Source organism: Ceratotherium simum, chromosome 9 (assembly GCF_057802395.1).
Source record: "Ceratotherium simum simum isolate JZ-2026a chromosome 9, ASM5780239v1, whole genome shotgun sequence".
NCBI classification, from domain to species: domain Eukaryota; kingdom Metazoa; phylum Chordata; class Mammalia; order Perissodactyla; family Rhinocerotidae; genus Ceratotherium; species Ceratotherium simum.
Window position 1 is genome coordinate 72,774,649 of NC_141908.1, and position 27,544 is coordinate 72,802,192.

General features: G+C 38.9%; 1 protein-coding gene across 5 annotated transcripts in view; it reads right to left on the reverse strand.

Moving 5' to 3' along the window:
- The window catches only part of HECW2 (HECT, C2 and WW domain containing E3 ubiquitin protein ligase 2), a 371,054-nt gene that overhangs the window by 33,279 nt on the left and 310,231 nt on the right, over window positions 1-27,544 (reverse strand). For all 5 annotated transcript variants that reach the window (XM_087435521.1, XM_087435523.1, XM_087435522.1 and 2 more), the window contains 4 exons: window positions 18,378-18,461; window positions 14,442-14,551; window positions 5,033-5,153; window positions 3,426-3,539 (listed from right to left, as the gene is read on the reverse strand). In XM_087435521.1, coding sequence (XP_087291647.1) covers window positions 3,426-3,539; window positions 5,033-5,153; window positions 14,442-14,551; window positions 18,378-18,461 — 429 coding nt within the window. The remainder of the gene's footprint in view (window positions 1-3,425; window positions 3,540-5,032; window positions 5,154-14,441; window positions 14,552-18,377; window positions 18,462-27,544) is intronic.

Below are 27,544 nucleotides of genomic sequence, written 5' to 3' on the forward strand. Positions count from 1 at the left end.
TAGTAGGGAGAACTCTTGCATACTTCACACCCAGTTTTCCTCTTATTAACATCTTACATTAGCATAGTACATTTGTTATAATTAATGAACCAATATTGACACATTATTATTAACTAAAACCCAGACTTTAGTCAGTTTTCCTTCATTTTTACCTAATGTCCCTTTTCTGTTCCAGGATCCCATCCAGGACACCACATTACATTTCATTGTCATGTTTCCATAGGCTCCTCCTGGCTGTGACAGTTTCTCAGACTCTTCTGGTTTTTGATGACCTTGACAGTTTTAAGGAGTACCAGTAAGGTATCTTGAAAATGGCCCTCAATTTGGATTTATCTGATGTTTTTCTCATGCTTAGACTGGTGTTGTGGGTTCTTGGGAGGAACACCACAGAGGTAAAGTGCTATCCTCATCACATCATATCAAAGGTACATACTATCAACGTGATATATATCACTGTTGGTTTTAACCTTGATCACCCGGCTGAGTGTTTGTCAGGCTTCTTCACTGTAGACTTACTTCATTTTTTTTGTGTGAGGAAGATCAGCCCTGAGCTAACATCCATGCTAATCTTCCTCTTTTTGCTGAGGAAGACCGGCTCTGAGCTAACATCTATTGCCCATCCTCCTCCTTTTTTTCCCTTTTTCTCCCCAAAGCCCCAGTAGATAGCTGTATGTCATAGATGCACATCCTTCTAGTTGCTGTATGTGGGACGCGGCCTCAGCACGGCCGGAGAAGCGGTGCGTCGGTGTGCACCCGGGATCCGAACCCGGGCCGCCAGTAGCGGAGAGCGCGCACTTAACCGCTAAGCCACAGGGCCGGCCCTAGACTTACTTCTTTTTCCTCCTTTCCATACTGCACTATTTGGAAGAAAGTCACTAGGTGCAACCCACAATTAAGGAGTGAGGAGTTATGCTGAATTATTTGAAATCTTCTGCACAGAAGATTTGTCTTTTCTCCTCCATTTATTTATTTACATGATCACGTATTTATATCAGTAAAGATATTTATTGTATACTTTGGGTTATAATCTAATACTACTTTATTTATTTTGTTGTTTGAATTATTCCAGCTTTGGCCACTGGGAGCCCTTCCAGTTGGCTCCTGTGTCCCTGTGACATACTCCCATCATTGTGGGCTTTTGGAGTACTTTTTCCTTTCTGCTACTGCAAGATGCTTCAGGCTCGCTCTTGTATATTTCCTGCACCAGGCCTAGAATCGGCCATTTCTCCAAGGAGCCCTAGTTCCTTTGATTGAAGAATGATGTTAGAAACCAAGTTCTGGGTACTAGGTGTATGTTTATACCTATTACCAAAGCTAGACTTGAAGAACTTACAAAGTGACACATTTTCAGGGCATTAAAATTAATGAAGGGAAAGTGACAGAAAACTTCTAGCTCCATTTTTATAGTTGAATAGAAAAAATTATTATAATCCAGAAAGAAATGCTATGATTTTTTTATTTTAATGTCAGACTCAATGTGTTTGAGAACCTCAGGTGGCAAAGGCTAAAATAACTTCTTAATTTTACATTGTTTTGAGGTTTCTATTTTTCTGTTTTAATCTTTCAAAACAGTATATGTATTCTCAAAGCCTTAATAGCAAAATAAAGTCTATATCTAGTAATCTGTATGTATGATATTGACATGATAAAGCCATGAGACTAGAAAATATCTGGCCCAGCTTCAACAAGCCATGTGCAGAAGGGCCTGATTAAGAGATTGTTCCTGATGGCTGAGGTCACACCTCAAAATATCCTCCCTCTTGTTTTCCCTCCGGGGTTACAGGAAGGAGACAGGTGATGAAAGCAGGAAGCATTGGGACATTAGCGGCAATCAAATACAGAGGCATTAGGCCCCACTCGGAAGAATGGATATCATCAGTCCAGATCACAGGGCAACTGCTTAGGATGATCAAGCATGATAAGCATCTCTTCTATTCAAACTTAAGAGCCAGGGATTCCAAAGACTCTTCCCTACATCTCTGAGATCTCAACAAACTGTGGTCCAACAAAGACGGAAGGCAGCTGGAGTTCTGGGGGAGGAAAAGTATTCTCATCCAAACCAGACTGGTTATGTAAGGAAATACTTGGAATCCCATGCATACCTGTGATTAGGCTAAAAATATTTGCCTTCGTTTTCAACTGTGCACCTGCATCTTTAATCCAACTAACGCAAGCTGGAAGTCCGTTAATGCACGTCGGCAACGAAAGGCTCAAGTCTCAGGCAAGCTTCTGCTCAAACTTTGTCACACTGTATTGTTTTCCATAGACTATTTGACTTTAGTCACAGCTGGGAGACTATACCACAGTATATGTGACACCAGCTGGAATAGTAAAAAAATCCACGGGTACAAAAAAAATCTGGATAGAATAGAGTTCAGGAGTTTTGCCTTCATCCCAGTGTTCGCCCAACTGTCCTGGAGGAAAGACAAAAGGCCTAGTTTTGAATCCTGATGTTGCTACTGTCTAGTTCTGTTAGCACATGCAAGTTATTTCATACTTTGGAGCCTCCATTTCAGCAACCATATACCAAACGGTTGACTCTGTTGGATATACTACTACGACTCCATAATCTAATGCACTTTATTCCTAGGCAGAACTGAGAGGGCTGGCCTTAAAATCTTCCACATCAACAGAGAAGACAACCAGAGTGTAGGCAACTGGCTGGTATTTTTTTAATTCACTCTAGTGACGGCTGGGTTACGAAGAAGGCGCTGACTTGAAACTCAGACCTGCAAAGAGGGAAGAGCAAGGGGTCTGGGGGAGAGGAGAGCTGTCATCTCCTGAAGTGTTATGCAACCACCGTTACGTCTACTTGGAGTAATAAACACAGTGGAACCTTCACTTCCTAACCCTCATGGAGATGAGCACACTCCTGGGAGAGTCAAAGAAGGATGGAGATGTGTGTTTATGACAGGTAGTTATTTTGGGAGGTGCGCTGCTGTTGCAAAGGACGAGAAGAACCGGGGACAGAGAAATAAGAACCAAGCCCCAAGAGTTCCCTGCTGTGGAGGCTTCCTGGTAGAACAGCAGGCCTCGAATTCGTGATTCTGAAACTGAGCTCATGGAACAGGTGAAGCTTGTCTACTCACACCCAGTCCAGACAACAAGCTCACAGACGTGAAAATGCAATTCCTCGTTTTGTCCCTCTGAGCCTACTTTTTCCCTTTAAGAGAAAGAGAAGAATCCAAACCAGGCTTCTGCTCTCAAAAATGATCTACAGTTATGAGTTTTTACCAAAGAATTTCTTTGTCAGATGATTTAAAAACCAGAGGAAGCCTTAAAAAAAAAAGCCCAAAGGTTTAAGTGTATAGAACGCATTTCCTGCCAGAGGGATTTCCTGTCTCAGGCAACCACAGTCCTACGTGGTGAAACATCCGCCCTGCAGCCCAGGCGCATTCTGCAGGCCACTTCTCTGTGCTACTCACCCTTCCTCCCCGACAAATGTGACGTACAGCTTATTTCTCTGCAGATCCTTTCTGGAGTAGCCCATAATCTGATTAAAAGCGTCTTCGAGTAAGTGATCTCTTCTGATAATTAACCTATCCGTAAAGAGACAATTTGAAAAATGCAGATTATTTCCTAATCCTTATCTTTCTAGAACTGGGCACTTGCCATTTAATTTCCATTTACCATAATTATCTAGGCAAAAAGTGGAGTGACTTAATATCATTGCTACCCGCAATCAAGTCCACGTTTGTCTTGAAATCTTAGCATTAATAAAAGTTACATAAGAGAATCATCGGTAAATAGAGCACCCCACCTACGATCAGTAAAAACAACTGGAGAGTCCTTTCAGAATGGTCAAAGCAATTTATCCCAGAAGGAAAATGACTACAAAACAACACAAACACAAAATTTTTGTTTAGTAAAGGAAGAACAGTCCTATGAGGTAACGATTTAGGCCTGAAGGCACCTAGACAAGGAATTCAACTACAAGGTGCCTAGAGAGATGACTGTGAGAACAAGGAGGAAAAAAGTTCTCAGTGTCCTCCAAAGCAGAGGAGTTTACAATTGTGCTCAATTTAACGTTTTAAAAAAGTGAATCTTGAGATGTCCTATGTGACAGAGACAAATGAACGATACTTGCAGCCCATTAATCTACTTGTGACAATGACAATTACAGTCATCCTTAAGCAGATATCAATTTGACTTTAACGTAAATAGCAATGGAAAGGGAGATGACAGAGAGGCTGAAGGCATGAAAGCTTGTCATCAAGACCTTCATAAGTGAAGCTCAGAGAGGTATGGTGTTTGGGGCAGGGTGATGTTTTCCGACAGTGAGGAAAGTGGAACCTGGGGACTTAACGGAGCAAGGTGTCGGTGTAGGGCAGCGAGCTGGGGGGCTGCTGGGCTGGGTGCTTCTCTCAGGCACCCCGGGGCCTGGCAGTGCTGCAGTGCAGACCTCCCTCCACTGTCCTCTCTCAAGTGGCATGGTGATCTCTAGTGGTGACATGGCCCAGGGTGGAGGTGGGATGGAGGGAGTAGGGGTAAGTAGAAAATGAAAATAATTCTAGGCCAAACAATATGACGATGTTTCAGTTTCCCCATTTAAAGAGAGGTGGATAAACAAAGGCAGAGACAACATTCATGACATATTCCATTGGACAAGTGAAGTTTATTTCACAGAACGAAAAAGAGCTGAGCAGTGTTCCTATACTCAGGCCAGCTCAGGAGACAGTAATGTGCCCTACAGGACACTGTGATAGCCTTCCATCTAATGAATATACCATAAGACTAAAAGCCAACAAAGAGGTACTTTTCAGGAGAATAAAATAAATCAGCTTTTGATTTTGCCTATATTTTTACATGGGACGTGGTAGTCTCTTTACCGTTTGTTTTAAAACCTTAAGCTAGTCATGCTTAATTCTAGAACTATGTTTCAGATGATGTTATAATTTACACAAGCCAAAATAATTATGCAAACTAAAACAAAGGCTAGTTGTCCCAAATCACAATCAATTTCCTACATTCCCAAGTGCATCCCATCCTTTCAACGTCTACAAATCCTGTGGTTTGTATCACTTTGACTTACTTTAATTTCCCTGGGCCTTGTCCATATCCTTTAGTCTCTAACTTCCTGTAAAAGTTCCTTAGTTTGGCTTCAAAGTCTCGCTTGTACGGGGCTGGAGCCCGGGCATTGGCACGCTGAGTACCTACAGCAAACCACAAAAAGAGGATTTGTGCTGTGTCCTGATGTTCATCACGTCACCACGAAAAAATATTACCGCAGGGTTGAGACCACAGTTAACAAATAAAAGGAGGCAACATTTTTAGTTTCCGCACTTGCCACCTCTCCAAGTTGAAGGCTATTACAGAGCTTAACCAGGATCTTAAGAGATGTCTTCTTTGTGGCATTTGGTTGAGAATAACAATCCTGAATAGTTACAATGAATAGTTACATTGAATAGTTACAATGGTGCCCAGGTGTCAGCCAAATATGTTCTCCTTTTCATTTCAAACGAATATGAGTCAAAGAGCATTAGTCATGGCTCATGGTAACCGTTCAGGGTGGAATATCTTTGCTTACTGCTGAGATGATATCATGGCAATTAGACAGGAAGTTACAATGTGAAAATATGTGGTATATAAAGCAAGAATAGTGAGTTTCTATACTTCACTCTGAAAAACCTACAAAAACTTCTTTTAGATATGCACTATAACTAAGAATTATTTTAGACACATAATACATTCTACATTGCAGAGCAGAATAATTTTGATATAAAAACAGAATGCAGACATAATTTCAGAAGGCACATGTCTCCTGGTTGTGCAAAGAGTAAATAATACTGCTATTTGTTGCATTCTTAATAAGTGCCAAGTTTTGTGATTATCTACAGATGTTTTATATGTCATTCAATGGCAAGCATCATTGATAAAATGTAAAAGTAACACAGTTTGTTCCTCTTTCCATTGAAAAATCTGGCTTTGTGCCCAAAGTGACTAACCAACAAGCTGGGATACAAAACTGATGATGAATATAATAATCAGCTGCAGAGCGATGACAAAAACATTGGATATTTCTACTAAATATTTCACAACACAGTGAAAGAAACCAGAAAACAAAAATTGTGAAGCCTTGTGCATTACATACCATGTAAGCTCATTACATATTTCTTTAATGAATGAATCAACTAAGTGATTATTATTCATTGCTAATACTTAGGTGCAGCAACAGACGCTCAAAATGAATAAGGTGGGGTTGCTGGAGTGGATAACATGGTCAGGAAGACAGAAATAAAATATATCACAGAACTAGAGAATAATTAAGTCCTAAACTAGATGGTATACAAACTATAGAGCAAAGGGAACGAAACTATAGCCCCAGCGCTGTACCAGCCGTATTGATTTATTTTATTTGCCACACAATCTTTAAAAATTAGGAGATTTCAAGTAAAAGACACGAATCACGATTTTTCTCTTGAACATTATTTGAGAACACTTGCAACAACTGGCTTGCATTTCCCTGGGGCGACGGTGGGCAGCTGCTCCATTACATGAAGCCTGTCCTCTCCACTGCGCCACAGCCATTCAGTGACACTGCATTTGAGGTCAGTGTTACAGAAAAGTAACAGTATGTGAGGACAGTAGGGATCAAAATGGAAAAATCTTTAGGGAGGGGGCTTTATTGGGAGCAGGCCATGTAAACAGGAGAATCTATAGTCTGTACTGGGGCAAGGCAGGAAGAGCTGGGACAAGCATTGCATGCGTGTTCAGAAGACACTGAGGAGACCCTACTAACTGAGAGCAGAGGGCAGTGCTGGGGAGCAAGTGGGAAATTACATCCGTCAGAAGATTGGACCCAAATTATGAGAGGAATTAAAAAAATCTGGCTGAGGAGTTGGGGCATGAGCAGTGAGCAGTGGGAAGGCTGTATAGGTTCCTAAGCAAGGGAACAACATACAAGTGGTGTTTTATTCAAGAAATGATTTTCAGTGTGTTGAGTGGATTAAGGGTGGGAAAGGGAAGGAGACTGGAGGGAGGGGACCCAGTTAGGATCGTTGCAGCAATCGAGGCCTGAGGGGATGAGGACTAGACAGGAGTGTGGTGACTCAGAGAAACATTTACAACGTGAAACAAGAATTAGCAACATAAGGTACGCAAGGAAGAGAAACAGGCAGCATCAAGTTTTTCAAACAACAACAACAGCTGTCATTTGTTAAGTGCCTCCTAGGGCTGAGGGACCATTCACTTTACACAGAAGATCTTGGGAAATCCTCACCACAAGTCTCTGAAGCTGGCACTGTTATGATTACCATCATCACCACTCTGTAACTAAGGAAACTGAAGTCATATGCCAGTGAATGGTAGGTTTGGGATTTGAGCCAGGTCTATCTGACGCTAAAAGCAGCGTGGGAAACGATGCTGGTGGACACGGGCAGGTGAAGCTTTATACATATCGTGCTGCAGATGACAGCCGTCCAGGTGGATATACTCTACGGGCACTTGAGAATACAGTGCTGGAGTTCCGGGGAGAGATCCGGGCCACACTTGGGGATTACATGAGGTAACGTATGTCGGGCACTTCATGCAGTGCTGTCGCACGAGAAGCCCCACGTAAGTGTTAGCTGTTATCGTTATCGTCTGCACAGAGTTGGACACTGATGACATGGGGAAATGTGTTGGGGCTTTAGGAATGGATTTTAATAAAACTGGCTATTGATCAATATGTCCAGAGGGCTGTGTGCATAGTTATGAATCTTTAACCCAAATTGCTAAGAGCTATGTCATAAAGGAAGCAAACAAACTTGACCTTAAAAAGGTCTGGGACGCAGAAGAGACTCCTAGGCAGTGGTTCTCAATCTTGACTGCACATTAGGATCACTCAGGAAGCTTTTAAAAGTCCCAATGTTCAGGCCACACCCAAGACGCATTACATCAGAATCTGTGGGGGTGGCAAGTTTTGCGCAGGCATAGGTGTTTTATGCAGCTCTCCAGATGGCTCCAATGGGCAGCCAAAGTTGAGAACCTTCCCCTACAGGGAGGTGAAATGTAACCAATGAAACACCTGGGCAAAATCCAGGAACCAACGCAGGGGCAATGCTTCCTGTGTATTGGAAAGGCATCGTTTGCAACATGAAGGAACATGGTCACCAGCGCAAGGCTGCTCTCCTGGATGGCTGAGCCACAGGGCAGTGCAGCCCAAGTCCACTCAGAGGTGGCAGAACAACGCTGTCAGAGCTGCCGCCTGAGAACCTGCAGACCAGTCAACCCAGATAGCTCAGAAAGCAGCCATAATGAATCAGCTTTCAAGAGCACAATCGTTGACAGGAAGAGGAAAAAGAAGAACAAAGGACTGAATGAAAATCTTTCAGGACTCAAAAGAAACACGATTCTTTAAGTGTTGATTGCTTTTAAAAAAAAACAGCACATATACTATTGGTGTATAATCTGAGATGCTTCAAGGGATGTGGGAAATGCCATAATGCATTCCATCAATATCAATACAGGCACTTAATAAAAATTAGCTCTGACTCCATTTACACTCTGGGTGAAGGGATTCAATTATGGAAACTCTGGAGACAGAAACTGTTGAATGCAAAAATTCTTCTGCTAATAGTTTTATTATGAAAAATCATTTACACATTACTTCATGGTTTAAAAATTACAGTGAATTATCCTGGTGGCTCCTGTCAAATTCTTAATGCAATTCAGGTGGAACTGCCAAGAAATTCCAGGGCAGCAATGATGTTGCTTCCACTTTGGAAACCAAAAATGACCTTGGAAGACTGAGCTAATACAATTGTATGGGAACCATAACTGCAAGTGAAGTTCTAGGACATAATACTCCTACAGAGAGAGTAATTTCATGGTCTTTATGGTCTGAAAAAAGGAAATCAGATACAAAGAGGTCAATGTTACATACAAGAAGTGATCAAATGAAGGGCTGAATTCATGGAGAGTCAGCATTATGTTAATTATCTGCAGGAAAAAATTTCAGTAACAGATATTAGGGTTCTTTTTTATCATTGCTAGGCCGGCCTAAAGTACTACCAAATAGTGTTACACCATTTCCAATTAGCGTTACAAAATTGCATAATCATACACAAACTCAAGAATTCTACCTGATAAAATCCTTTAGGTGATATTAGAAGAATCTTGGCATCAAACTGCTAAGCAGTCTAGGTCTTTCTTGATTCTGGGTGTGTCAGGCACCCAGATTGCTTTGATGAGTAGCTCTCGCTCCACGCCAGATGGGGATGGAGCTCGGCCTAACCCCGCAGGCCTCCCGGCCTCTGCACTGGAACAGTCCAGAAGCCCACTTCTTTCCTGGCTCACTTTCTTAAAAAAAAAAAACCTCTATGACATTTTTTTTTACAATTCCCTGCTAGGGAATGAGAACAAACTATCAAGCATTACAATAATTTCTGGAAGACTGTTTTCTGGAACATAGCTCAGCAATGAAAATTGATGGGAAAAAAAAAAAAAAAAAAACACCTCCAAAATAGCTGGCAGGAAACGGGAGCACTGAAGTCCTAGCATTTTTGCTTTATTCTCTAAGAGCAGTAAAAGGCCCTGGGTCATTGTTTTGAGATTGCTGATACTCCCATTTACATACCATTTATTTAAAAAGAAACAAACAGTTTGATAATCTGGTTTCTCAGATCTTGGCAAATTAGAAGCAATTTATTAAAAGGGGAAAGTTAAAGGCATGCCAGGGACAGGCATCCTTTGACAGCATCAGGGGTGGGGGACAAGGGAAACCAACACCACCAACACCACCACCACCACCACCTCTATGTGTGACAGAGACCTATTCGCTTTCCTTCATTCTCTGGAATCACAACCTCCCATCCCCACCCACCCAGGAACATCCTTCGTTTGTACTATTTGGTTCCTAGATCATCTTTGTGGGGCTGAGCAAAGAGAAGGAATAGAACACTTTTTCTAAAAACAAGTATAAAGTTACTTTAGGGACTATGGGAAAGATGGAGGAAGGGAGAGAGAGGAGGCATGGAGGGACAGAAGAAGGGAGAGAGACGGACACAGAGAGACAGAGAGAGAGAGAGAAAAGAGAAGAGAAAAGAATGTGAAAAGAGCAGGAGATGAGATAAACAGCAGCTCAGATGCTAAGACTTTGGAGGGAGGGAGAGAGGAAGAGAGGATCCTTAAGGAGTCACACTGTGTGGGGAGAAATAATTTCCTCTCATATCCCACGCCCTCAAGACAACCTTCAGGAAAGACCCACGTGGCTCTTTAGTGCTCTCTGGTTTGTTTTACTTCTGTGAGTGTGACCTAGTGCTGGCACTAGCTTCCAGATAGTTCAGTTCTAGTCAAGCAACAACAGCTCTGTATGATGATCCCTCCAAACCATGAAATATCTTCAATTGACTGTGTATAGGGAAGCAGGGAGAAAGAAACGTATTTATGAAAGAGTTTCAGCAAATGGAGGGTTAAACAAATTCTCTGACACCTAAAGTCACAGCTTCAGTTATGTGGTAAATTCACATAAATGAGCACATCTCCAACAATATTAGATAAATTAGGTGTTATTGCATTTAAATTCCTAGAAATGTACAGCTACAAAAGGTCCTTAAATAAACTTCTGGGTCCTCTATTTGGCATAATAAACTATATGGTTTTTCCTTCTGGCATAACTAAGGTCAGGATTGGCATTATAATGGTCCTAGAAAAACAAACCTTCACATTCCAAAATTTTGACAAATTTTGGGTGAGCACTCTAACAGCTGCAAAAAGCAGTCAGTCAAAGTTTCCAAAGCCCCTCTCTCTTCTGTACTTGAAAAGACATGCAAATGTGCATGGAAGGAGGAAAAGTGTGGAAAGTTTACAAGGTTCCTAGGCATTCTGAAAGATCATTAAAATTTATTATTGTCATAATTTTCACAGTATTATTATCACACCACTAAAAGGGATGAAATTCTAGTCACAAGAAGGAGACTCAGACCACTTTTAAAAATCTGTTTGAAATGTTTTCACAAAAACTTGAGGAATACTGGTAGAAGGAGAGGCTATTTTACTCAAAGAAACAGAAGATTCCTCCACAAGGTACATGAGGCTAGCTAGTCCTCCCCTTGTATCATGTGGAATTAGTCATGGTTACTTCCATTGATATCAGGCAGTACATCCCAATTTCAAGATCAAATGAAGCCCAATGAAACAGAGGAGGCCAAAAATATGGAGAGGATTCTTCCTGAAAATTAAAACCACCACACACACTGCTAGCAATTCAACTATATTTGGGTTAGACGTCTTTGGAAAATATTTAACTTGAAATCTGCTTCCAGAATGCATTTTATTGCCACCATGGATTACTCATGAACATTTGTGATGCTAAATGAAAAGAAGCAAACTTAGTCAAACTGTGTCAACTTAGAATGTTCACACAGGCTCAAAGAATGTTTAGCCAGCCTGCAGGAGCACACGCTTTTGTAGGGTTCAGAAGGGACATAATCTGCTGATCTACCTTTCTCTCGGGGAGGATGGGCCACAGAAAAGGCCTGGAAAGGAGAGTCTTCACTGGAATAAGCAATGATCCACACAGCTTCATTTCTTTAACCATAAAGCATCAGGGATATAAAGCATAAAGCATAAAGGGACAACCTGTTTCTAAACTTTATCATAGGTTCTAGCTAAGATAAAGATCAGTCAGAATGATTAAATATCTAGGCAGCCAGCTCTGCAAATCAGGAAGAAATGGATTCATATATTCCGGTTCTTAATGGTTCAAATATTGACCAACTACACTGCTCAGAAACAGATTTCCAGGAAGAAAGAAAAAGGGATAAATTCACCCTTATTGGATGCTTGTTACGTTCCAGGCACCAGACAAGGTGTCCTCCTCCAAATGACCATGGTGGGTAGTTACTATTATTCCCATTTTACAGAAAAAGAAATTCAAGTTCAGGGAAGGAAGTAAATTGCCCTAAGTCACTCACAGCTGGTAAAGACTGCGGCCAGCTGTGAATTCCATCAGTTTTTCCTGTATACCTTTAAACTTACTTGTAGTGTCATATACTTATTTCTTTTCATCCTGTATCATCAAAATAGGTGTCCCTACTTTGTTCCAAAGCTGACCTGTGCTTTTGCCTCCAGTGTCCTGCCTTCCCACAGGCCTGTGCTGTGTGGACTGCTGCTTCTTTGTCCCATTCAGTGACCCACTTTCCTTCCACCCACATCTTCTGACCTCTGCACGCACACACGTGCTCCGTTTCCCCATCCTAAAACCCCTTGCTTAACTCTTCTTCTCCTTCTAAGTACCGTCTTATTTTGCTTTCTTTTCACTTCCAAACTTCACAAAAAGAATATTCTACACTCCTGGCTTCTACTTTACATCCTATATCATTCTCTAATTGGTCACATTCCAGTTTATGACCTATTAATTAATGGAAACTGCTTTGACAAAGGCCATATTTAACTTCATGATTTTCAAATCTAATGGCCTCATCTCAGGCCTCATCCTTCTTGAATCTTTTGAGCCTTTGGCCCTGTTAACCATTCCCTTCTCCTTGGAACCTGGCCTACTGAAAAGACTTTCCTAATTCTCTTCCAAAATCCATTGGCTCTCTTTCTTTCACTTGCTCCTCTATCCCAGCCCATCCTTTAAACATTGGAGTTCCTCCTGTCACCATCCTCTATTTTCTCTTCTTTTCAATAACTTGTCCTCCCTTGTTCCTCTACTCTACCCTCTGGGCTTCAACAGCCACCAGCATACCTGTATTCCCAGCTGCTAACCTCTCCTGAGCTCCGTGACTGTCTTTTCCAGGTGTCTTTGGGTATCTCCAGTTGGATGGTCCAAAGATTCCTCAACGAAACATGTCCCAAACCAAACTCATTTAACCCCTCCCCTCCAGTCTAATCTCTTTCTTTTCTTGGTGAATGGTGTTACCACCTGCCTAGTAGTCTAGGTGGTGAGGACCTCAGCGTCTGCCTTGACTCTTCCCTACCTAGACTCCAAGTCCTAGTGTTTCTACCTCCTAGACATCCTTTGAATTAATTCCCTTTTCTCCATCACCATTAGTCAAGCCCTTTATCATGTCACCTGGGTTCATTCGACAGCCTCCCAAATGGGTTCTCTGACTCCAGGCTCTCGGCTTCTAATACATCCTCCATATTGCCACCAAACTGAACTTTGTAAAACAGGATATTACTCCATAAACTTTGAGGGGCTCCACACAGACTACAAAGCAAGACTTCCATGGCCAGCCAGCCCTAGTCTATCTTTCCAGTGTGAGTTTTGAGAACTTGCCTTCACTTGTTTCTATTAATTTGTCCTAAACTACTCATGCTTCTGTGGCTTACTCTTTTACCTAGAATGTCCTTCTTCCTCTCATCCACCTGGACACTCCTACCCATCATTGTTCAAGGCTCCCCTTCACACCTGTTGTCTTCATCTTTCCCCAAACACCCAACCCCCACTGCAGAAGGAGGAAGTGTTCCCACATCATGTTCCCATACACAGTCTCTTCACTACAGGAGCAACCACAGAGCTTTACAGTCATTTGTTGACTCACTGCCCCACCATGAATCCTTCAAAGGTAGAGACTGTATTATTCACCTTTGTAACACCAGGGTCTAATTCAGTGCTTGGATCATAGTTGGATGCTCAACAAATCTGTGTTAAATGAACAAATTAATAGACCTCTTCCTGTTTGCAGTATTTAATTAAGCTGTAGCTTCATTATCATAGCAGTAGGTGAAAACACATGTTATATATCAAAGAACATACAGCTTCTAGTGACACATATGGAGTCTGGATTTCCATTAAAATAGTTTTAAACACTGATAGCTGATTAAGTGTGAACAATACATTGCCTATAATAAGGATAAATATAGCTGATATTCTGTCAACATGATGACTACCTTCCTTTAAAAGAACTCATTTGCTAAACTGCATTTTCTATCATTCACTCATTCATTAATCCATTCACTCCTTCATTCACACCACACCTCTTTCAAAAAGAATTTGAACTTAATTTTAGTTTGTTTCATTATCAATCTGTTTGATCTGCCCACACATCTTTCATCTTCCTGTCTAATGCAGTTAGTGACTACTGCAGGGAAAAACTATCCAAGTCCATTAAACTGACTACTTTTAATTCTATATTATTTTTTTGAAAGTAGAGATTTCTTTTTATTATTCATTGAATCAGTCTCCTAACCAAAACTAATTTTTAAATCCAAAAAGCTAACTTAGTATTTTATGCCCTAACATTTTCCAAGATATATTAGGTACTATATATCATGATGAAAAGTAAATTCTATATCTGAGTATATCATACTGCTAACATTTATCCTCCTGTTCTGGAATGTCATTATCTTCCTGTCGAAATGAATCCCCATGGAAACAAGCCATTTTAACAGACAGGAAGTGCCACACGAAAGATGTGCCCAAAGTGTTCCCTTTCTGTTCTTTATGAAGGACAGATGTCTGACGTTAGGGCTCACCCCCCAGAGAATTCACTGCAAGCAGCAGGTGGACTCACCTGGCGAGTTCTGGGGAGAGGACACGGGGGAGCCACGTGGGGACTGACAGTAGCTGGGGTGGAGTAAGGCATGTGGAGGCACATACGACATTATCTCTTCTTCAAATAAACTGGGGAAAGATAAGAAAAAAATGCATACTTTAGCCAGAGAGGTGAGGGAAAGCCTTGTTTCCACAACGAGGAAGACAGTCGATCTCTCCTGCAGGTAATCCTTGGGACAAAACGGCTGGCTGCTGCAGCTTTTGTGAAACCTGTGATTATTTGCCTGTTTTCCCACCAACTTTGGACAATATGATTTCAATTTTGCCACGTTAATGTGTGAGTTTGAGATAACATGTTTGTTTGAAAATAGACCTGGGTTTTTAGATTTGGGAATAAGATTCTAACACACAGACAATGTTTATGGAGAACCCTTAATAAATATACAACATATGTTCTTTATCTTTATTTCAAGAAATACACAACAGGGTCTCAGCTTTCAAAGAGCTTAAGATTTAATGGGATAATTAAAAGCAAAATACAACAAAACACCTCCTAAATTGTTACAACTGCTAAATAATTAGCTCTCTTGTTTACTCTGGCTTTATAATGTTTTTCAAATGTGAGGATTTTGATCTTAGATTATTCACCCCAATGTCTTCTTTCTCCTCCATATTGAAATTTCTGTCTCTAATATTCTCCTAAAAGATAGTAACCAGGGATCTGAGGTCTTGGAATCCCAGGCTTTTCGTTAAATGTTACGATAAAGAAAAGTACTATTGATTGCACTAAGCTCAAATACAGAAACACTTGACAAAACAGAATTAAAACAACAATAAAAATAAGAGGGTATAGGATTTTTAATTAAGAGGTGGAAGCAGGTTTTCCTCAAACTTGGCCAAATCTAAAAATCTGTTACTTGTTTTCAGAAAACATTCAGAAGAAGGGGCAACAGTTTAATCTTACAGAGATCTAAGGAAAGGACTCCTAAGGGGTATAGTCCTGGTTCTCAACCGAGGCAATTCTGCCCTTCCCCCACAATGTCTGGGGACATTTGGCAATGTCTGAGGACATTTTTGCTTGTTGTAACTGGGAGGGGGGGTGCTTTTGGCATCTAGTGGGTAGAGCCTAGGATGCTGATAAGCATCTTACAAGGCACAGAATAGCTCCCTGCAACCAAGACGTACCCAGCCCAAAACATCAATACTTCGGAGGCTGAGAAGCCCCGGATTATAGCAATGCAATAATACTTGATAATTCTTTCTCTGGTTCTTCATTCACATGCACATGTCTGCTACACCACTGCAGTAAAAGCATTTTTAGACATATTTTTTAAAACCATCTTTCCACTTTTAAACTATGAAAGTCAAAAGATTTGGAAACAGAAGCAGTAAGTAATCGTATTTGTAATACCAAACTAAGACCTGAAATAGTTCTCTTTTTCAATAAATCAACAGCCATTGGAATAATGTGAATTTAAAATTAATTGCTAAGGAAAAGTCCCACATACGAGCTGATGCCACAAAGGTCTAGAAACCTATGGCTACATCGGAATTAGCATCCTCTCCTCAGACTCCTACAGCTGTGTCCCTTTGCTCCCTGACATTTATCACGTCCTTTACATATAACCAGCACTCCGAAATCTTTCACATCGAGAGAGAGATTTTTTTACTCGAAAAATTTAATACATAAGTGATAGAGAATAATATAAAAACACTCACTACATATCATTCAGAATTAACAAATGTTAACACTACTAATTTTGCTTCAAACACATACATACTTATAGATCTGTATATATCTACATATAGATGTATATGTAGGTGTGCATGTGTGTATATGAAGTCCCTTTTGTTCTATACCATGACTTTAATAAGTATCCTGCCTTCCATAATTTCATATTTTGCAATATATATGTATAGACGAACAATATATAGTTTTGCCTTAAACACTGCTAAAAAATTACATAAATGCTACATAAGTATATAGTATTCCTGAACCTTTATTTGTTCATAATATATTTCTGATATCTATCTATGTTGATACTTAAGAATCTAGGTGATTACTTTTACCTGCTATGTAGACCATTCTATGAACAAATCAGTTTATTACCCCTAAATCTTTTGACAAATATTTACTTTTTCCCCAGCTTTCTGCTTTTATCAATAACAGTGCAATGAACATTCTGTATATGTCACCTTGTGTACATGTAAAAGAGTTTCTTAGTGTAAATATGGTATATCTCTAACAGCTGAGTTGCTTAGTCATAATGCTTATGCCTTTTCAACTATACAAGACATTGTCAAATTGTACTCCAAAGAGGCTGTAGAAATTGCAATCCCACCAAGTCCAGACAATATGAGAGTTCCTATTTCTCCTCTGGTATTATCAGACTTCTTAATTTTTTCAAATCTAAGAGTGTGAAATAGTATTTCATTATTTGAAATTGCATTTTATGATTACTAGCATCTTTCCACAAGTTTACTGGCTATCATACTTCAATTTCTATGAAATGCCTTTTTATATCCTTTACCCATTTTTCTTTTGGGTTCTCTTCTTTTAAATTGATTTAAAGGCATTCTTTACGTATTCATGATATCTTCGTTTCATGTGTTGTGAATATACTCTCCCAGTTACCACATAACACAAAGAAACTCATGCAAACTGTGGTGTTTACCAAAATACAAATATTCTAAGCTATTTGTAACAAAATCATGACTTCTGTTTTGTAATCATTTTTGTTTTTACTAATTCCAAAAGCAGAATTCTTTACTTTAAATGAAAAACACCTTAGATTTCTAGAAGGAAGTGAAAGAGTCATATCCTAGCCAGAATTTTGTAACAAAACTTACTATTTTATCACCAACCAAACCATGGTAGAAACATCACACTCCACGTTAATTGACCAATAATCTTCCTGACCATCTGGCACTCTACATCCTGCTTTCAGAACTAGCTCAGTACACTATAGCTGGGGGTCACCTCCCAGACTGAGAAGTGACCTCCCTCCCCAGTAGGTCCTGTTCAGGATCAAGCGAAGTGAAGTATCTACGGCAAGTGATTATATCCCCTTGAATTATGCTCCAACTATACAGTAAAGGAAAATAACTTTTTGGCTTTAGTTTTACAAATGTGGCAGTCAGAAATGGTTAGGGTCAAGATCATCAAGAATAACATGAATGAGATTGTTAGCATTTGGGGATAAATAAAACACTGCCTGATATGGCTCAGCATGACATTCCCTTTAATTCTATGGAGGTTACAGTGGTGGGTGTCCCAGCCACTGGGCAGAGCAAAGCATTACTTCCTCTGGCCTCCTACATTTGAAGGATATTATTAAAAATGAGGAAGTCTTTTGAAAACTTGCCAGTTTCCCTTCAAACTACTCTAAAATTTAAAACCAAAGCTGATCTAACCATCAGGAAAGAAAACATAATCAGTCAGTTTTATGAAGGGCTATCAAGTTGGCAGTGAGTACCAGGGACCAAATTTCAACTTTCTGATCTGATTTCCCAAACCTAAACTCTCAAAACCATAAAGTAAATAAATAATGTTGAACCAACAAAAGGGGACAAAGCACATTTTGAGAAAATAATTTGAAAGAAAATATAAATATGACCTCTCTTCTCCTCTGAAGGGGCAAGCTGTGTATACTCTTCTGTTCCATCCTGTGAGTGGGACATTCTATTCATTGGCCTCTACAAATCTTTCCCTTCTCCCATACCACCTCCTTTACCAGTAGAGTAACAAAATCAAACAGATCTCAGTGATAAGAAATGCAATCTGAAATGAACTCTCTCTAAACCAGCATCCTACATCTTCAACATGAGTATTCCACAAGACTTTAAGAATAAAGGAGACATCTTTAGGCTACCAATATTGGCATAGTATTTTCTAAAATGCTCCACAATATCTCACAACAGGAGACTTTCCTCTTCAAGAACTGGCGTTACGTACCTCAGCAACATAACAAGGTCCGCATCGCTTGAAAGACGCACCAATCCTGGGGTCCCTTCAGTTCGAATAAATTGGATCTTCTCCCTATTCAAGCAAAGAAACAGCTCAAAATATACGTGGTAGACTTTTGGGACATAACTCAGTGCTTTAGGCACCCTTTTGGGTCATAACCATTTTGGGACTTACTATGTGGCAGCTACTGTGCGATAACCTAGGAATACACATTTAAGTGACATGGTCCTTGCCTTCAAGGAGGACCTCGTGAGCATCCACATCACTCAGTTCTAACACTGTAAAAAAATTCTTTTATTGCTTTCATCATTTTGCTGCCCAAGTATACTATAGGTAGTAGTACCATCCAACCAATAAAACTCAGTGTCTGCTTTGAGTTAAAGCCTGGCGTGGGTCTCAATCTAAGCAACAGTCTGGACCGTTCAGGCTGATTCCCTGTTATTCCAAAAAGGGAGTGTGTAGGAATATTCACCTGTTTTCCTGAGGGTATACCTCTAAATTAGGTGTGATGAGCACATTCTCACCTAGAAGCAGATAGTATCTATTTTGCATTTATATATTCAATATAAAAGCACACAGCTCTTTCAAGTAACTGAAAGCCTGAAACACTTTCGGTTTACTACAGTCAGCGAAATACACTGTGTGTATACTTGTGCAAATGTATATATACTACTTACACATACATATCAAACACAACAATGTGAACTATTTCTATCCTTATTTTATTATAGATAAATGTGATAACACCAGTTGTTTTTCTTTTTGTTTGCTCAGTCATCATGTTACTATTTTCAATTCTTTCTATGAATACAATTTTAATAAAATTTTTCTTAGTTGCGTCCCTTCACTTCAATCATGCTATTTCAAAGCACACCACATTAATTTTTATAAGAATTATAAAAAATAAGAATATAAACTATGGTACTGAAAGCAGTACATTTGACAGGAACACAGGGGCCAACACAAGTGTGCAATTTTACTCTAAGTGCTAACGACACATATTCTGATTCCTGAGTACTATAAAATAAAATCTCTGATGTATTTATTTAGACTTAGTTCTTATCTATAGAACATCTTGCTTTTCTGCTTGACATTTTCATCAAGTTCCACTGCATTTTATATTTCCAAATTCCAAATTCTCTTCTTGATTGCTTGAAGGCAATGAGATGGAAGGCAAGCTTTAATTGTTGAGATGAAAAATTCCCTAATGCACAGAAAAGTCAAATGATTTGCCCATAGCCACATAGCTTAAATAGGACAGAGTTTGGTCCTTGGCTTCTTCTGGCTAGGTCCATTTACATAATATGTTAGCATATGAATCATCTCATCTTTGGTATTGCCCCATTTTCTTTCCTGTCTTTCATTGCCAGTAGACATATATATTATGAATGGCAAAATGCATGTAAAGAACTTGTCCAGAAGAGAAAGGCCAGCCTCTCTGCTTAAAGTTATTTCAGTTTCACGGCTCGAACCGAGCAGAACATTTTCCCTCAACTGTTACACACTTCTGTGAAGTGTGAAGCACATGACAGAACCCAAGGCCCATTATCTGGTGAATGATTTTTTGATAAGAGATTAAAAGTTGGTTTAAAAAAGCTAAATTAGAGAAAAGTTATCCTGCTGAAAAAATGAACAGTAACTTAACCAAAGAAGTACTCTTGTAAGGGTCAGTAACAATATGCTTTGATCTTGAAGAATTGAAGGAAGTAAATTATATTAAAAATTTAAAAGTTAATACCTTAGAGACAGGCACCTCCACACCCTAAGGATTCCTGGTATAAGGGGGAACGTTTATCGATCCTGACTGACTCTATTCATAGAAGACTTGCCCTAAACTGTTCGGGGAAAATTGAGAACAAGAGAGTGCTCCAGAGGGATAAGTTTGGGAGGGTCGGGGTGGAGGGGGTCCAGATGGGGACGCGTGTGTGTAACCTGATAATTGCTTCGCGCCATAGCAATTCGCGCCATAAAATGTAACTGTTTAAATGTTTTAAATTAGCCAATCATGTAAGACCGCGCCAACCTTTTCCCGCTTTATGCTTCCGAATCCTATAAAAGAGCTTGCCCCTTAAGGTTCGGGGTCGACCCCTCTGTCTCCTGCGAGAGATACGTGTCGACCCGGAGCTCCGCTTAATAAAACCTCGTGCATTTGCATCAAGCTCGGTCTCCTGTGTCTGTGGGTCCGCGCCTTCCCGAGACTGGAGTTGGATTTCCTTTTTGGAATCCTACAGAATCAAAAGCTATCTCCCAGAGTTAAGCACAGCTTATCTCCTTAGTCTATCATCAAGGAATCCAGCAAACAGAACCAAACCAGAAAACAAACAGCTGAGCACTCTCCTCCACTTCTCTAACTGGAGCTACAGAGCAGGCTGAGTGATGGAAACGATAGCATGCTCTGGACTGCAGCCTGAATGCTTCCTGTGAATAAGGAAAAGATCATAGCTTCCTGAGTCACAAGGATGACAGGGTGAAGAAAGGAAAGGGAAAGACACCAGAGGAAATACGCCAACTGGGAAACTTTTCATCACTTTCCAGATACTATAAGGTAGTGAAGGCAACTGGTCTGATTCTTTGGGCGAGAACATACCAGAGGCAGGCTGAGACTAGTTTTCTATCAGGCCAGCTAATTTATCACAATGACAAACTGCGGGTCATATGTTTCCAGGAACAAGACACCGGAACATGTTATCATCATGCCACTAAGTACTTTCTTATAGTCATTCATTTTTTCAGCAAAGGTGATACCATGCCCTATTATGTGCTGGGCATGGTATCACCCACTGGGAATCCAATAGAGTATGAGACACAGTCCCTTTCTCAAAGAGGTCATGGTGCAGTGGAGGAAAGGAGGTCAATGGGCAATTCTAGTATTATACGAAAATATTTAAATGTTTGATTCACTTAACTCTGTTTAGGCCTTATACCCACTCCCATTCTATAAAGTCTTTCATAAAGTTCTTTCACGTAGAAACAAAGAAGGCATTGGCTTATTGACTGTCCAGAGAGCAGATCAAGGCTGAGGAAGAGAGAAGTCAGCAGATATCCTCAGAAATGTCACCAATCTTTTCTGAGAAAAACAAAAAAAACACCAGGAACTACTTCGTGGTTATCAGGTATTTGCCCAATATTCTACAGATCAGTATTTCTCAAACTAGTGTCTCTGTCTACTAGAAATCTACAGACATAAGCTCGAGTTCTGGGAGAATTTAGAAATTTTGTGTTTTCACTTTGATGATCAAAACTGCTAACACTGAAGTAAGCATATTTTGGATAATCTAGATGACATTTACAACTGAACACTGCCATGTAACTTCAGCTCCCGTGTTTGCATTTACAAGGCAGTTGGTGCCAAGTGATCAGAGATGAACTTGCAAAGTGCTGGTGAGCAGGCCCCTGGGTCTGCAGGGCCTTGATGTTAAATATGATAACAACAGTCCCTGTCTGCCTCTCAGGCACAATTCTCTTACCGTTTAGAAACACAAAACTTTTCTTTTGCAGTATTAATTTGCATAATGAAACTGATGAAGTGAGGCAAGGTAATGCATACATAAATTGCCATAGGCTAAAGAGAAAACAAAAGAAATGGATTTAAAAAGTAAACTATGCATTTATGCTAAATATAGCATAAAAGATGTCATGGCTTATTCTAAGAAGAAAAATTTTGTAATAGCTTGCAAATAGAAAAGTGGTGGTAGGATCATCACATGGTACATTTAACGATGCATTTTTTTCTCCAGTATTGTATTTGGGGTGCACTACTGAATGAACTGGCTTGTCAAAACAACGAATCAGTAGATAAAAATAAGCTATTTGTTAAGAAGGAAAAACGATGACCATGATAATGCCACAGATGCACATGATGGACCATCAGATGCAAAATCAAAAGAATCAAGTCAAACACAAGTGAAACAAAAAGCACAAATATATCTTTCCACTGACAATGGTTTCAATATTGGCGATTTGGCTTCTGAAATTTTATTTTTGTTTTGTGATCTTCTCACATCAATATCATTAATTCGATATTTTTGACTTAGTTTTTACTTAATTTGTATGTCTTTTGGTTTTATAGTTTATAAAAGCTGTAAGGATAAGAAGTTTATGCATATTTTACATTGGTAGGTATTTATGTTTCATTAAAATAAAAGTAGTTAAAGTCAACATTGTAGATCTGCAATATTTCTTCTACTTGTACAATGAAAAATAACAGACTTGGCTCTTAACAAATTTTCATGAGTCCACTCAGTGTCTGAAATAAACATAACTAGTTTGAGAAATATTATTAAAGATACATGACTCTGATTAGAGGGGCATTTAAAAGTTACATTAATGTGTTTATTCAAGTTTACTTTACACATTTATAGTTAGAAGGAATCTGTGACAGTCCTCTAATTTCTTTCTCTGTTGCCTTCTCCTTAATGAAGAAATTCTATTCAATTTTAGTGGCTTATAATGAGGTTAAGATTATATTCAAATAACATGCCGTCATTTGACCCTCTGCCTGGGTGTGTTCCTCTCTCTGTGCCCTTGGGAGCACAGCCAGCACCTCCTCCACCGCACCTTCTCACTGGGCCTCTCAGTTACAACTTAAGTTCCTTTTGAAACGCGAATTTCTTGAGGGCAAAAGCCCTTCCTCCTTTATGTTTGTGTTCCCCAAACACCCATATACTGTGCACACAAGGAGTGCTCAGTAAAAGACAAAGCAGGCACATGATCAGTTAATGTCAAAATAACCGAGTTGGCTCCAAACAAATTTCCCTGAGTCCACTCACTGTTTGGAATAAACTATCTTGCTATCATTTTTTGTTGTGGCTGAGAAAAAGAATCAGAAAGCTGACATCAGATTACTAAAACAGAACCCACTGAGGGAAGTGCAAAGACAGGTAAAGAGGCAATCTCTTAAGAAAATTCACAGCTGTCATAACAAGATGTTAAACTGTACAGTGACAACCTCAGAAAAAAGTTGGTAGCGACTGCTGTGTCTCAGATGCCCATTATATTTAGACCTTTGTAACCACTTCCTCCAGGGCACAGAATCACCCCAGAAGATCAACTTGAGCAGAAGATCATCCGAGGACAATGAACACAGCCTCAAGACCGGAATTCCCACAGAAAAGACTCTCATTGAAACCAACCAACATTTTGGTGAAGTTAAAGAAGGGCACGTGATCAGAGACAATCAGAAGCAGCAATGCTTCTAAACCACAAAACTCTCTGGATTGCAGACTCTGCACACACATGGTTCAGTAACACCTTCAAAAATACATATGTTTTTTAAAACTGCCTGAGGGCAATTTTGGAGAAATCCTCCATGACTTCTCTAATGGTGTAATGTCAAGAAAGGAAAATTAGCACTGATCATTCATACTCTTTATTACAGTCACAGGGCATGGTCTGACTTGAAGGACAGAGCCAAGTAGTAGAAAGAGCAACTTTTCTTTCTACTTCCCATTATATAGGTTAGATTTGGAAATATAGGTCCCTTATGGTCACACGATTCTTATGGACACAGAGAACTGACATCAATTAGCCATATGTTTAAGGGCAAAATTTGTTGTAAATAGATATAAATCAGCTCCTTGCTAAGAATTTAGAGTTACTTAACTCCCTTAGCTTGTTTCCTCATCTTGAAATAAGCATAATTATAGTACCTGCCTCACAGGGTTGTGGGAAGGATTAAAGGAACAAATGCAAATAAAATACTTAGCATGGAACCAATTACATAGTAGTACTCAATAATTTTATCTATTGAGTATATTATTAGATAGGCCTCATAATTATTTATTCCTTTTTCATAATTATTTATTCCTTTTTCAATGATCTAATGAAAATAGAGGCAAACTAGATGCCTGGTAACTGACTCCTCTTTCCGTTTCTGTTGTTAGCAAGTTGTTTTAATCATGCTCTTTAACCTTGGTTAATTCCACAAATATTTATTGAGTACTTTTACGATATGCAGCAGATAAGACACTGGCCTCTCTAAAAAATGCTGTGAGTACCAAAGAGATAATGCATATAAAGGCTTTGTAGTTCTCATAATTCAATAGATAATGGGAAACTTTATTCTCAATAAAGTAAAATTCTATATAAAGAAAACATTTCGGACTCCAAAAAGGAGTTTAGTTATTACACACAAAAGCATTTGGTTATAAGACACCTTACCTAAGGCATTCTAACAGCTTGAACCCTAAGCCCATTGTTATTCTGAGGAATTAATATCTAGAATATACTAGAATGTATAACTAAAGGTTATACATTTGTATTTTCTTATGCATTATAATATTTTATTATGCATTTCCTAAGTGTTTTAACTAAAAATATAGTCAGGAATTGATACTATGTTATATCTGCCTATAGTTTTTCTTTTAAGATAAATATATATATAAAAAACCCAAACAAACAAATTGGTTACTGTGAAGCAATTAGAATGGACAAGCCAGTTAAACAGCAAGTAAAGGGATAAATAGGGATAAGGCAATATTTTCTAAACAGTGATATAAAACATGAAGGCAAGGGAAAAAGAACTTGAGGGCCAGCCCCATGGCTTCGCGGTTGAGTGCGCGCGCTCCGCTCCTGGCGGCCCAGGTTCGGATCCCGGGGGCACACCAACGCACCGCTTCTCGGGCCATGCTGAGGCCGCGTCCCACATACAGTGGCTGGAAGGATGTGCAACTGTGACGTACAACTATCTATTGGGGCTTTGCGGAAAAAAAAAGAAAAAAAAGAAAAAGAAAAAAAAAAAGAACTTGAAGCACCAATTTCTGGAAAACAGTACTACAAAAACTAGTAGTTTCCAACATTTTGGCAGTCATTATTTAGAAGACTAAAAAAAGAAAAAAGTCCACCCACAACAGAAACAAAAACATAAAATACTTTGGGAAAACCTAAACAAGAAATATTCAGTTCCTAAATAAATAAACAAGAAAATTTTATTGTAAGAAATGAAAAGGTTGAATATGTGGAAAAATGTATTTTAGTTGTAGAAGAAAAATAGAAAACTATAAATATTTTAATTATATCCAAATAACTTAAAAATAAAAAACACTCCCCATCAAAATCTCAACGTAATTTTAAGAGTTGGGAACATCACTCAAAATTCCATCTCAATAATCAGAATAATGTTTTGTGCTAGAGAAATTTAGCCAAGTTTCCAAAATAAATAATTGTTATGCTATCATTTCCTGAGATCTAAAATGATGTATTAGAATATACAAAGATATATAAATTGTTGTATTAAGAAGATGGATTCTGTATCTTTATATATGTGATTTTGTGTCATGGAAATGTAGTACTTGCCCTCTGAGATAAACAGTTTTATCAAGTTTTTCATTAAGTTTATCATTAAGCTATCATTAAGTCCCAAATATACTGCCCATGAAATTGACTGATTTACCAAATACTTCTCAAACACCCACTCTATGCAATATAAGATATGAGGTCCCATGAGGATTAAAAAGATGAGTTATGATATAGAACTTGACTTCATGTTGCTTGCACTTGATTTGGAATACAAGTACATAAGAAATAAATATGGTAGAAAATTACAAGATGTTTTTAAAGATTTTAAGCACAGATGGTACTGTTAAGCCATTTCTATTGTAAATTATAAAAGTCATACACATAGGATACCTGATTTTTAGGACAACGGCACCCTGATGGGTCTGCAAGAATGTTTTCTGTAAAATGTACCCCCAAGGAACTGAGAGTAATAACTGATTCAACGGGATGTATTAAGAGTATCCATTTGTATGTAGGACAATGTGCATGAAACAAGGAGATTTTAATTTTAGCCAAGTTAATTTTTCTGAAGACAGTTTTCATAACTATCTAAATCCATTGAGAGAGACAAAAAAGAAAAAAATACATTACTAACAGAGAGGGGATACATATTTTGTTTGCTTTGTAAGAAATGCTTCTGATTCACTAATAACATTTGTCAAAAGCAGATTTCATTAAAAATCATTTTGTGCTATCATAAACGATAACGCATTGTTCTCTACGATTTTAGAAATGGCTATTATTCTTTTGGGTTTAGGGAAAGCACTGAGACTGGATTCAGTAATGAAATTTTTCTTTGGGCCACACAGAGTCCATATCTGATGAGCTACTGCAGAAGATGACACTTTGCTGAAGTGTTTTCTTGATAAATGCAATAGAATACAGCAAAAATCAATAGTGGAACAGACATACCTAAAACACGGCTATTCTTTATGCTAGAAAATGGTTTGAAAACCCTGATGGAACCATTTGTTAGCAAGAAAATACAATGCTTTAAAGAAATATCCAGTGGATGAACATATTTGTAATTTGGGAAATCTTTCCAAGTTATATCAGGGAACTATATTTATGAGAAAATGATTTAACAAATACCTGGGTGTAATACTTTAAAAGAATTTAAACTAATTTTGGCTATGAGAGTTCTTCTTTTGGGCCTTTTTTTTTTTAAGTGATTGACTGTCCAGTTGTTTTCAAGTTAATAGTTATGAGATTCTATGCATGGAAAACGTGAAAACTAGACAAATACATGATGTATATGTCAAAAGCCTATATACAACTATAAACTAGCATGTCCACTCAAATAAAAACGAGTAGCAATTACTCCTTCTGCAGAAGCCATAGACTAGGTGACAGCATCTTAAGAATCTGTGTTCCTTACTGTCCTAGGTAGCAAAATCCCAAATCTCTCTTTAGATCTACAAGATTAGCTGCCTGCGAAGATGTTTTAACATAACTTTGTATGGCTTCTGAAATGGTTATCTCAATGAGGTTGCCAAGATATTTTGACCCTCAGCAACTTCTGATGAACCATGAGCGAGAGGCTCAGTCTTCTGTGTAGGCATGGCACAATGAAGGCTGGTTTCATCTTAGACATGGAAAAGATTTTAGAGCAAATCTTCACATGGGGAACAGTGTGAGCCCAACACTAGAAAGCCTTCCTAAACAGAAGTTCATCGTGGAACTCAAGAGTGCCTTTCTGTATTTTAACTATATTCACAGAATCATATGGTTCCATTTATTCACAGGACCAGTCTCAGGAATAGTGCTTTTGAGAATCAGAGTAAATTTAGGGGCAAATTACTTTAAACTGAGGCCTTGCGATGCAATAAAGAAGTGTAGGACAGATTACTAAGATAATATTAATTTAAATTTGTGGTATG